The 13,202-nt window shown below is 42.3% G+C and overlaps 1 protein-coding gene across 8 annotated transcripts in view; it reads left to right on the forward strand.

Annotated features, from left to right (window-relative positions):
* Positions 1–13,202, forward strand: part of Tenm3 (teneurin transmembrane protein 3) — a 623,557-nt gene that overhangs the window by 496,402 nt on the left and 113,953 nt on the right. For all 8 annotated transcript variants that reach the window (XM_029480774.2, XM_029480777.2, XM_029480775.2 and 5 more), the window contains 5 exons: positions 4,629–4,843; positions 10,613–10,823; positions 11,320–11,421; positions 11,593–11,787; positions 12,871–13,071. In XM_029480774.2, coding sequence (XP_029336634.1) covers positions 4,629–4,843; positions 10,613–10,823; positions 11,320–11,421; positions 11,593–11,787; positions 12,871–13,071 — 924 coding nt within the window. The remainder of the gene's footprint in view (positions 1–4,628; positions 4,844–10,612; positions 10,824–11,319; positions 11,422–11,592; positions 11,788–12,870; positions 13,072–13,202) is intronic.

Raw genomic sequence — 13,202 nt, forward strand, 5'->3', positions numbered from 1 at the left:
ATTTCATCACATCTGCTACTGCTCCATGAAACACATTTGCTCAACCTTGGGAGGTTTTTTTGTTTGGTTTTATTTCATTTCTGGTTCTGTTTTTAAAGAAGAGAACCCTCTCCCTGAAACAAGGTATCCGTTACAAGAACTGTAGGCCTAATTGAGTTAGTTGGTACATTAACTTGGGTGACAGCGGCCTCTCATTATTTCAGTGAAAAGGATTTAGCCCCTTAAAGTCAACAAATAGAGAAAGCAAAAAGGCAGAGATAACTACATATTAAGCTACTTAGAGACAGTGACGCCTTAAGCCCTAGATGCCAGAACGCAAAAATTGCAGTTCTCAAATCCAATGTACTTGGGCAAAGATGGAGTAATAGGGGAAACAATGTGTGGACTGATGCCAGTTTCTACTTGCCAGCTCCATAAAATTGCTAGCATTTCCTTCCATCCGCATCAGATGGGGACTAGCACCACAAAGTAGAGCAGCCCGCATAAGCTTCAAACTCAACAGAAGAGTTCATTGTACGTAGCCATCAAGTATGATAGCAGGGTTAGGGATGTATTACCTGGACATATGAGCCCTAGTGTGAGCCATGGCCATGGTTAGTAGGGTGTGTACATAGCAGAGTTTAGCGGGGCAAAGGCAGCTGCTGTCTTTAGGGTCATGGAGTTGCTTCATCTCAGACTGATGCTGTGTGCCAGCTACCCCAGCCGCTCTGGAAGCTGAGGCCAGAGGATACCCAGAACCTGCCTGCCTAAGCTGCGCAGATTTGCCCTGGGCAACTTACATAAAAAGTCTCAAAAGTAACAGCAAAATGAGACCTGGGTTATACACCTCAGTGGTGGAGCACTGAAGGGCCCACTGGGTGCAGGGTTCATTCCCCAGCATATATACATGCATGCACATATACATACTTTATATGGAAGTCAGTCACAATGTAAATGTATTAACGACTTATGACAGATCGCAGCCAAGAATGATACATGGCTTCTTCTCAAAAACCAGTCCTTTACTTGTAAACCATACAATTCAAACCAAAAATAGATCACACCTTGAATCCCAGCACTCGGGACACAGAGGCAGGCAGGTCTCTGTGAGTTCCAGAGCAGCACGAGATACACAATGAGGTTTTTGTCACCAAAAAGAAATTGATAGGGTGTAGCCTTCTACCCTCTACTTGTCAGCTCTGTGCGTTCTCTGCTGTGCTTGAATGAGTTAGAGCAGCTTACGTGAAATAGATGGATAGATGTAAATGATAATTGAAAACAGTGTTTTCGGTTTGGTAGAAATCATGATTTCTAGGGATGATATGAAGGACACGGTTTGGAAACCCAAGGCACGATACTGTCATTTTTGATGCTGCAATTACCTTGGCATGCTATATCCCCGAGCCTTAGCTTCTTGTCTCAAAATATCAACCTCACGGGTTAGTTGGAAGTTCAATACAGTCAAAGCCACTTGTCCTAGGTGTTCAGAGAGAGACTAACTCCACTGTCCCCCAATGCCTAAACTCTATACCAGTGCTAATTCACTATGCAAACAAAGGGTACCAGGCAGAAGAGCCTTACTGGAGAGATGCTATCAGGTGTCTAAAAGTGTCATTGATTGAAGCAGCATATCTGTCATAAGAAGAAGCAAAGCGCTTTCAGAGCAGAGACAATCTTACCCTTATTTCCTGTAACTGTGTGTTCTAATTTTGCTTTGTTGGCTGTGTAGTGTTATAAGATGACGTCACATGAATGGGGTGCAGCTTAAGATCGAAGTGTTCACGTATGAGAAGCCGAAGCTGGTATTTCCTTGTAGTATTTTATTATACCAGACTGGTTTGAGAAAAACAGACCTTCGGGCTTAAGGGTTATTAGTTGTGATGATTAGGGACACCGAGAAGTGACTGTATGGAATTATGAATAACGGTGTTTTATTAAGCATTCTTGTATCACCCTCTGCATCAGATCTGGGCTGTTATGGCCGTTTCCCCATCTACCCTCCCCCGACCCCCATCTCCAGGCTTCCTGTATTCTGCACTCTAGCACTCCTCCGACAGTGACTTCACTTCACCTTTAACCCACTCGAAACTTTAGCTGGTCTCGGTTTAGCTATGACTGTCCTTGGCAGCTGATGGCGTATGTATCACTGTAGAATCCAGTAGTCCAGTTAAAAACCAACCCTGACATTTACTAGCGATATCCTCTCCCTCCAACCTCAGATTTACCCCTCTAAGTGAATCTGTTGCGAATCGCTCCACACGCCCTCCGCTGTCGGCTGGTGTCTACCATTTTTATTTCTGACTATGGGGAATTCTTCCTAGTGACTTTGGATTCTGTTTCTCTGATACAGAGAAATGGGGAGAATGGAAGGGGAAGGTGGTGATGAGGGGAGGGAGAAACATATGAACAACTCCGCCTTGCAGTACCGTTTATATAATTACACCATTGTCTAATTCTTCAAGCCTTCAAGATTTTAAAACTGTCCTAGAAATGGTGGTAAATATATGCATCCTCAAAAAAGTCTAATAATGCTTGTTGATGGAACGAAACGGGAAAGTATTTACAAATCAGAATCTCCAGCTGTACAGATGTAAATACTGTAGATGTAAATACTGACTTCCCCATCCAGCCTTACTTCCCGTTCCTCTCCCAGGGACAGAGAATGCATTCCTTCCTACAAGGGCCGCGGAGCTGAGCATTAGTCTAGACCTCATGGCAATTCAGTGGTCATGTGGCCATCCCATCTTCCAGAAGGCTCCTCAGCCTCTGACATGGCCATGATTCAAACCCAGGTTGTTACATTCCAGGGCTTCTCTTCCACGTGCATCTGAACACATGGTCTCCTCTCCGTATCATTTTTTTTTAATTGGGATATTTATGCTACTTCAGATAGCTTGTTGTCTTGGTCATGGTTCTCTAAACCAATAGAATGGGTGTATATTAAAAGGTCATATGGTCCAAGTCACACAATCACTGCCTTCACCCTGGAGGGGCTGAGAATCCGGCAGCTGCTCAGCGCATGAATGTGGGTACCTCAGCTGTTCCAATCTCTCACTGAAAACCTGGAATTAGAAGCCCAAAGAAGCTGGGCTCTGATATTAGGGAAGGAGTGTAACACCAGCAGTGGCAGTGGCGATGGCAGCAGCGGCAGCAGAGCAGATGAACTTGCTGGTAAGAGAGCAAGCAAACAGGGCAAAGAATAGCTTTTTTTCTTCTTTTTTTTAAACCAGGGTGCCACAGGAAGATGCCACGCACATTTAGAGTGGGTCTCCCACTTTGGATACCTAGTCAGGAAACATGCCTTTTAGCTGACTGCAGAGCTGCTCAAGTTGGCAACCAAGATCAGCCTTTGCCCTTAATCTACCTGTCCTTCAATGTCCAGTAGGATGGCCTTCCCCTGACCCAGTCATATGAAGCTTTAGTTGGTCACCTAGTTCGTCACTTTGCAGGGGCTGTCTCCCTGGCCAGGTGATCAGATCAGCTTGGTAAGCTGTGTAAACCGTGTAGTAAATGATTCCTAAGCTACCGCTCTTTGGTTCGTATTCTTTATTATGATGTCAGTGCCCTGTCCCTAGCAGACGCTTAATAAAATGAAAGCGATATTAAATTAACAGCACTTCACAGATAGAAGCCTCTCTCCTCTCTTTAGGATAAGATATAATTCTCGGATTTGAGATTAAATCTTAAAATTTTTTGAATTAACAAGTTCTCTGGGGGGCTGTTTCCAGTTTAATGAAAAAAAAAAGAGGAAGAGAAAGATTGGTTAAGTCAACTTAGTTATCAAGTTAAAAGGGCTGGGTTTGATGGAGGATAATTTGCCTTCTGTCTCTTCAGCATCCTGGACCTTCTCTTTCGATTTCCCTTGCAATAAATTGCAACAACCCCTCCTGTTGTCGGGAGAGTAGCTAAGAAAGGACTCGGGGCGAAGGGGAACACCACACCCCAAAAAACACACTTAGGTTGTTGCCTAGAACCAGGTGCTGAGAGAAGCCCGGGATTTGGGAGTAGCAGGGCTTGCTTTCCCTGATGACTGAGGTCTTTGGGGAGGGGTGGGTCAAGCCCTGCCCTCCTGTTCTGCTTCCTGAAGCTCTACTCTGGTACTTAATTTGGTGTCAAGTGGTTTTTCTTCCCACCCCACTCCCTCCCCGTGTATGACTGGAAGAGGACTGCATGAGTCGGTAGCATTGATTGATTGACTGATTAAAGATTGGCTTGGAAATCTCTAGGATCCATTCTGCCTTAATTCACACTCATCAGTATCACAGTATGGTTAGAGGAACCAATATGCATCAGACTGAGTCCCCTCCCCGGAAATAACAAGACATACAATATATCAAGCATTTATGTTTCAAATACTCAAGAATCGCTGTCATTGTGGAAGCAGCTTCAGTGATCAGGGTACTTTGGGGGAAGTCAGAGGATTTTGACCTCCATGCCTTAAAAAATGTTAGGTGGGAATTCTTATAACAACGCTTCACAAAAAAAAATAAAATAAAAATAAAAGTTCTTAAACGGAAGACAAGCGAGGGAGTACCTGCCTCTGGTAAGCAGAAGGAGAATTCCTGAACAATGAGGGAAAATGAGTCTCTGAAAAGAAGCCCTGTTATTTTAATGTGCTTTTCCTTCATCGCCGGGTCTCTCACATTCAGGAAAATTAGGTGGATTTACACATGAAAATAACACCATAGATTCTGGAGAACTTGATATCGGCCGGAGAGCAATTCAAGAGGTTCCCCCCGGGATCTTCTGGAGATCGCAGCTCTTTATTGATCAGCCACAGTTTCTTAAGTTCAACATCTCTCTTCAGAAGGATGCATTGATTGGAGTGTACGGCCGGAAGGGCTTACCGCCTTCCCATACTCAGGTGAGCGGCTGCTGCCATCAATAAAAGGCAGGCTCCTGCTTGGCATTTCCAAATGTTCCTCTATCTCTGAAACTCAGCTGTTGGGGTGAAGCCATGGCACCTAAATGGATATTTTGCAATAGAAGTTTGTCTGAATCACCATAAGGGCTTAGCTTGTGTTGCTAATGATTGGTTGAAATGGCTAAAAATGTCAGAGGAACTTAATGAGGGTAGAGTGGGAGCTAGGTATCTAGAAAGAACAACCTCCAAGATTCTGTGGCAATTTCAGATGTTTTTATACCTTTCATAGCCAAGATCACTTTAAATCTATTAATTTGGTTAAAGCGGTTCTTGACACTTATGTCAGATTTATTTATAGTGAGGGAAATATAGAAATACAAGTGTAATAAGCATGATAGCCACAGTTCCTCTTTGAAAAACAAGGAAGAGTGACGTGAATAGACATTATGCTTACAGACAACCAAACATGCTGGCATCAGTGTGTTCCTCAGACTAACGGATCCATAGCATTAAAAGGTCGTTCTTTGTGTGAAAACACTCGCACTGTACAAACCACAGCTGAAATGTCCACAGGAGAGCCAGGACCTAGCCGCACAGACCTCTGCAATCACAGTTACTCTGAAGGCTGAGGCAGGCGAATCAAAAGTTCAAGGCTAGCTAGCCTGGGCGGCTAAATGAGATAAATTTCAAAGTTGAAAAGTAGTCTAGGAAGATGACTCAATGGTAGAGTACTTGCCTAGAATCCCAACTATCACCAAAAACAAACAAACAAACAAACAAAAACCAGCAAAGTCTATGATACAGAGTCACACATATCCAGTTTATCGCCAGTTTGAACATTGTGGTTTTGTTATTAAAAATAGGTTTATAAGGAGAGGAGATATAGCAAAGGAGACACTGAGATTCCATCTCTATTGTCAGGAGAGAAAAAAAGGCCCCATAATGTCTAAGCAAAAGTATTTGAATTGTCTCCTATAAAATTGGAAGAGGAATTAAAAACGGTGCTAGTTAATTAATACTTCGATGAGCTTGACATTTTTTATAATAAGTATTTCCTTACGGGATGCCATATTGGCTTTTTTTTTTCCACTTATGAAAGGAAGCCCAAGATTTTCATGCAAACTACAAATTGTTTTTGCTATTTCATTTCTACAATCCTAGGTTATGAATTATGAAAAACATGGCCAAATACTAGTGAAGAAATCACATCTTGAAAGAACTTCTGAAGTTCTCAGGGTGCTTTCTAAAGCATCTGTGAATTTTTATGTCTGTGTCATTTCTCACTAATATGTTACAATATATCCTCATCCCTGTGATGGCAAACTGAACACCTTCGGTCCTTCTGTGTGAAACACCTGTCATGATGTACAAGTATCCAATCTTAAGCTTTAAATTTTACCCCAGTGTGATGCTGACCTTAAACCTTGTGGGAGGGAAAAAGAAAGACAAAAAATGGAAAGCCATTCCCACGCTCATGGTCTGGGAGAATTCGTATTGTGAAAATGATAATTTTACCATTAGAGTTAGAGTTAGAGATTCGATGCAATCCCCATCAAAATGCCCATCCCATTCTCCATCGAAATAGAGCAGCTACCAATGAAAGTGAATTTGTGGAGCTCAAGTTACCCCAGATACACTGTACCCTCGTGAATAGTCCAGCGAGACGCAGAAACTCCTCTCCACTGAAGCCACATTTGAAGGAGGAATCCTCTTACATTAAGTACATTTATAAATGTACAACTTAAAATCATCTACAGATAATTTCAGAAGAAACGTGGGTGCTCTATCCAGACTTGGGCGTACATGTACTAGGTAGGCAGAAGCTACAGAGCTGGCCAATAGAGTTCAAGTCCAGCCTCTTCTCTGTAGCAAGTTCCAGGCCAGCCGGGTCTGTTGTAAAACCTGTGTATTGCGTTGTGCGCTTAAAAAGCTTGTTTAAGGATATATAGCTGACTTTTGCAATAGATGCATAACACACAAAATTAGGAAAATTAAAGGCACAGTTGGTGTTTTTTTTTACAACTGCACCATGATTTAGTATAGTCCCCATGACATCTGTCCTTCTTTTCCACCACAGTGTGTGTGTGTGTGTGTGTGTGTGTGTGTGTGTATGTGTGTATATAGGGTATGCTTTTTCTTAAGCCTTTGTTATTAGAGTTCCTTCCTCTGATTTATTCAAGATCAGCAGAGCAAACAGCTGGTTCTGAGTTCAGTGTTGAAACATGAAATAAGCTATAAAGCAGCCCAAATTGAACATTTCTCTGTTCCTGGGGAGCATTAAATAAATCAACCTGAAATAATTAAAATCGGCCAGCCCCTCAGAATAGTCACTTGAGTTTTGAAAGTCAAAGTCTTCGTGACCCTTTATAGAACTGCCCATTTGATCGTTGCCAAGGAACCAATTGACTGCCTTCTCCCAGATGGCCGATTTATTCTCCTGGACGGTTGGAAGCCTAAGGAAGCAATTCTTTGCTCTAGAGCTCCTGTGCTATGGCAAGTTAGTGCTTTTGCCTGAAGGCTGTTACAGAAAGGAGGCCGAAACCCAAGTTATAAACACCTACCACTTTTTGATTTTTATGCCTTATCTAGTACGTGACCTCGTACAAGTAACTTAATTCACCCAAGACTCTGAGTCTGTGGGTAAAATGAGAGAGTTGAATAGGAAGACTTCTAAAACATTGTACTTCTCTGTGTTCTGGTGATACACAGCAGGACTGTGCCACCATCAGACCCTCGGAGGAAGGCTGAGCAGGCTGGCCTACACTTACCATCCTAATGCTTGAGAGGCCGGGAAGCAAAAGCTTTGGTAGTTAAAGGCCATTGGGGGTACATAGCAAGACTGGCTCAAGAACAACAGTTAATCGAAGGACGTAGTCAAGGGATCTCTGACTCAGCAACCATCAATTTAATAACAGATGGAATTAAACAGATGATTAGATTGCCTTGTCTTTTCAGAACTAAACTACCAAGATACCAGGAAAAATCTATTTTTGTTTCTACATAGCTGACCATGGTAAACCACTAAAAAAGGAACATAACATTTGTGTGTCACACACACACACGCACACACACAAACACCACATATTAGGTAATAGCCTAAGAATAGGGTAATATTACAAAGAAATTTCCCTTAAAGCAATGGTTCTCAGCTTGTGGGTCATGACTCCTTGGAGGTTTGCATATCCGATATCCTGTATGTCAGATATTTACATTATGATCCATAACAGTAGCAAAATTAATAGTTATGAAGTAGTAGCAACAAAAATAATTTTTTGGTTGGGGTCACCACAACCTGAGGAACTGTATGAAAGGGTCACAGTGTTAGGAAGGTTGAGGACCACTTCCTTAAAGGGAGTGGAACTAGTTCTAATTTAGTGAAATTCTCATAATATATAGATGCTGTCATGATGGCTACCTAAGAGTTTGAGATTGAATAGTTAGTCCAAGGGATTTTATACTGATTATAGTGTAAGTCCTAAAGACTCCATATACAAAATCACTCCATATACAGTTCCACTTTATAAGTGGAACAAAGGCCAGACTAACCCTTATATGATCATGTTATGCCCGAAGGACAAGCCATATAATGTGGTTATTTTGGGTGGAGATGATTATCGTTTGGAGAAGGTAATTTTCTTCAGGCATTTTGAATAGCTCTCCTGAAGTCATCTCTGAAATGTCATGACAAAAGCCTAGAGTTGGGGTTTAAAACCATCAGATTCTTCTTAGCACCACCATGGTCCCCTCCATGCTAGTGCCCCATCGATGTCCATGTGTGGTACAAATGTCCATCACTCTGCTGACAGTGACAATTGACTGTAGAGTGGAGAGACTAGTTAAAACTCCAAATTTCTGCCCTTTTACTTTCTCAGTTACTGTATATATAATGTTGGAAAATCATCTGTATTGGACCACAGAACAAACATTTTTCCTTCTTGTTTTGCCCTGATAATATATTTAAATGCAATGAGTAAAAAGAGAGAACTTATTTGAGGTGGAGACACCCTTCAGAATTAGGCTTGCTTCTCCTCTGCTCAAGAGGAGATGGAATTCCTGTGAAGTTTTCATAAATAGCCAGAGATGTCATTCATTATTTCAGTCCTTGTAAGGAAATTGAAAAAATTTTGAGGGCTAATGAAGTTAGCATATGTCTTGCATATGTTTTGCATATTACAACCCAAAGAAGAGAATGCTTTTATTTAAATCAAGGTTTTAGTAAGTTACAAACTGAATCACATATCAGGTTCTCTTATTGCGACCATAGATGTCTATGGTCTGCACAGTGGCAATCTATTTAAATATAATTCTCATAAATTCAAATGACTAATTTGATTTTTATTTGATTTGATTAAGAAAGGCATATAATTATGTTTTCCTCATACAGCTCTTCCATTTAAAGAATTGATCATATCATAAAGTACTAATGATGCACAAATATTATATATACATATACATATATATTACTACAATTATGATGTTTGTGCATGGTCTACATTAACATATGCTTGTGAGATTTTACATTAAATATGTCTCAGACTTAAAATGAAACTGGATAAAAGGGTCTCTGTACTTTATTAAGATGCTAATAACTAGTAAGTTTATTGAAGCCAGTATTGGAACATCTCTTCAGTGTCCTCCAAATTCACTGGCATTTGTTTACAAAACTTTTCCCTTTGTTGTCAATCCTAGTCCATAATTTAAATCCTCCGGCTCAACTTTCTTTTTTTTTAATTGAATATTTTCTTTATTTACATTTCAAATGTAACCCCCTTTCCCGCCCCCCCCCAAGTCCCCTATCCCATCCTCCCTCCCCTGCTTCTATGTGGGTGTTCCTCCACCCACCCACCCACTCCCACCTCCCCACCCTCAGTTCCCCTACACTGGGACATGTCTCAAGCCTTCATACAACCAAGGACCTCTCCTCCCATTGATGCCTGACAAGGCCATCCTCGGCTGTATATGCATTTGGAGCTATGTGTACTCCAGCTCAACTTTCTTAAAGACCAATGTTTATAATTAATTGTAGTTAAAACGCAAAGCAGCTTCAAGGATGACTGCCGCCATCACCCTAACTCTGCCTGTGGTTGTTACTCCATCCCACCAAACCCCTCTGTTGATCAGTTCACTGACTTTAATCAGGGACGTTAAGGTCTTCATTAGGAAGGTTCAACCTAACTATATTTATTTAAAACCCCATGAAAGCGTGAATGGTTACATTAAGGTCCCGGGAGAGAAGTGTAGTCCTGTGGTGGAAAAGACCCCAGCTGCACCACTTCCCAGGTAGGAAGTCGCGCTGAAGCTCCTAAAGAGGCCCCAAGAGTACCTGTGAGTGCCTTGCCCAAAGAGCTGCTTCCGGGACAAGAACAATCCTGAGGCCTGGAGACAGCAGTAATTGCCATACAGAAGCAACACGTGGGAGGAGTTCTTAAACCATCCATGGTCTGAATAAAATCCCATAAATTCCAGCCATATCCCCACACTGCCTTAATTTACCAAACTCATCATCGGTCAGGAGAATGGAATAAATTTGAAAGACTTAACTCCCTGAAAAGGTTGGAAATTATCATTTCAGTTTGAACACAAGGAGACCCAACAGGTAGTCTTTATCCTTATTTAAAAATCCATGCAGAGAAGGCTTCTGTCACTTGGACCTGTCCATCAGGAACTGCTTTCCAATACTGTGTTTATCTGCAAAAGAGGATAGCTTGGCATAGCAATGCATGCATTGTTTCTGGATGCTAACACTGTTTCCCATGTCCTCGTCCCCAGTACGACTTTGTGGAACTACTGGATGGTAGCAGGTTAATTGCGAGAGAGCAGCGGAACCTGGTGGAGTCTGAAAGAGCCGGGCGGCAGGCGAGATCTGTCAGCCTGCACGAAGCAGGCTTCATCCAGTACTTGGATTCTGGAATCTGGCATCTGGCCTTTTATAACGACGGGAAAAACCCAGAGCAGGTTTCCTTTAACACGATTGTTATAGGTAGGGGCCTTCTCCGAAGCATCCTTTTCCACTTACAGCCTAGTCTCTGTGCCAAACAGAAACTAAGTCATCGTTACCAAACGTAAGGCATGTCGAGGGTGGTAAAGCGCGTGTAAAATGAACACACTGTGAATTGCTTGTTGGTGACTATACAGCAAGCTCTAAAGCTCTGTAAGAAATAGATTACTGTGGGGAGGGAAAGCACCTCAAGAGAAGATTTTTTAAAATTCGCATCAGAACATCAGTATGTAGTCAGAAGCGTCACTGCTCTACATCAGTATGTAGTCAGAAGCGTCACTGCTTTACGTCAGTATGTAGTCAGAAGCGTCACTGCTTTACGTCAGTATGCAGATTATCTTATATACACGGATCCTTTTCGGGGGTTATGGAGTTAGCTGTGCATAATGACTTCAACGCCTAGCCAAAATGAACAGAGTGACCACTTCTGAGCGAGGCAGGCATCTCACAAATGCTCCCCTCTGTCTCTCTTCCTCAGAGTCTGTGGTGGAATGCCCCCGAAATTGCCATGGAAATGGAGAGTGTGTTTCTGGAACTTGCCATTGTTTCCCCGGGTTTCTAGGTCCGGATTGTTCAAGAGGTATGCCAGTTAGATTCCCTTCCTAAGCGAGTGAGCCCTAGGAACCCATCAGACTGAGAATGCATAGCAAGGCGGCAAAGAAAAAGGGTGGGAAAGGCGCAGAGCTGCTTGGGTCGGGAGGCTCAATGGAGAACGTGGCTGCTGATCCCTCTGTCCTGTGTCATTTCACAGCAGCCTGTCCGGTGCTCTGTAGTGGCAACGGGCAGTACTCCAAGGGCCGCTGCCTGTGCTTCAGCGGCTGGAAGGGCACCGAGTGTGACGTGCCGACGACCCAGTGCATTGACCCGCAGTGCGGGGGTCGTGGGATTTGCATCATGGGCTCTTGCGCTTGTAACTCGGGATACAAAGGAGAAAACTGTGAGGAAGGTAAACATGTCAATATTTACCAAACCCTTCTTGTTATCTCCATAAAGAAACAGATTAAATCTATAATCTTCCGTTGGGCAAAGGCATCTCTTACTCTCACACACATGCTTCTTTATGAAAAAGCAATTTTTATTTCCATATTTATGAACACATTGTTCCATTAACGTTTTAACTAATAAAAAGAACAAATACCAAAGAGCCCCTTTGCACTGTTTCTGTGGCATGAGTAATCCTTTAAAAAAAAAAAAAAAAAACTCTGAGAAAGTAAGCAAGCATTTGTGTCTTACATCCCAACAAAGGACTGGCTTGTCGTTGTTTCTTTTTAGCTTTTTGCATTGAAGCTGACTTCCTTGACATCTCTGGAAATAGGGACAGTTGAATGGAACTGAATGAATGAGAACAACATGGTAGATTTGTTCCACCACTGTATGGGAGATGAGAGTCGAAACACTGGGCTGCAAAGGGCAGTTAAACTGGTCTGGTTTGTTTTGCTTTTCTTTCAGAAAGCCAAAAAAAAGAGTACTATTTCCGTTCTCCAATCAAATTGATTTTATTGATCTGGACTCACAAAGTAATGCAATTAAGTCTCTGGAATTAAATTTTCAGGCCATTGACCGTACAAGTGTAAAGTTTTATTGAGTCAAATTGCTAAATTAAATCTCATCTTCTAAAGCACATTAAAGTGAATTAAGAAGGATAGAGTGTGCAACTCATTTATTTCTCAACAATCTGAAGAGCCCACGCAAGCTGTCAGTGCCCAGTGGTCACCGGGCAGGTCAGCGAGCCCAGGGTCTGTTCTAGAAAAGGCACAACACAGAGCAATTGTCTGAGACCTGGAGAGCATGTTTGTCTAATCCATGAGAATGACAAATCCTTGCGAGGGTCTCAGTTGTCTAAATGGCGCTGGGTTTGCTTCTTAAAGCTTGGTTACAGTACAACTCCCTGCCCTTTGAGAGACAAGTTCTTGAGAGTGGTGGATAGCTGTTTGATTATCTAAATAATTCAATTAAAAGTTAACTCTATCCTGCATGAATGAGTATGTCTTTCATCTTTAATAAAACTGTTCTCATCTCTTGATACTAGCGGACTGTCTAGACCCTGGATGTTCTAATCACGGGGTGTGTATCCATGGGGAATGTCACTGCAATCCAGGCTGGGGTGGCAGCAACTGTGAAATACTGAAGACTATGTGTGCAGACCAGTGCTCAGGCCACGGGACTTACCTTCAAGAAAGCGGCTCCTGCACTTGCGACCCAAATTGGACTGGCCCCGACTGCTCAAATGGTGAGGTCAACCAATACCATCCGATCAAGTATTTACCATAATTTACTTAAGATTTGGGATATATGACTTTTCTGCCTGCACTTGTTTAACTTAATTGCATCACCAAATGAGTATTTAAAGACATAAATGTT

The sequence above is a fragment of the Mus caroli genome, unplaced genomic scaffold (genome assembly GCF_978045245.1).
Source record: "Mus caroli unplaced genomic scaffold, Mus_caroli_1 scaffold_10, whole genome shotgun sequence".
NCBI classification, from domain to species: Eukaryota; Metazoa; Chordata; class Mammalia; order Rodentia; family Muridae; genus Mus; species Mus caroli.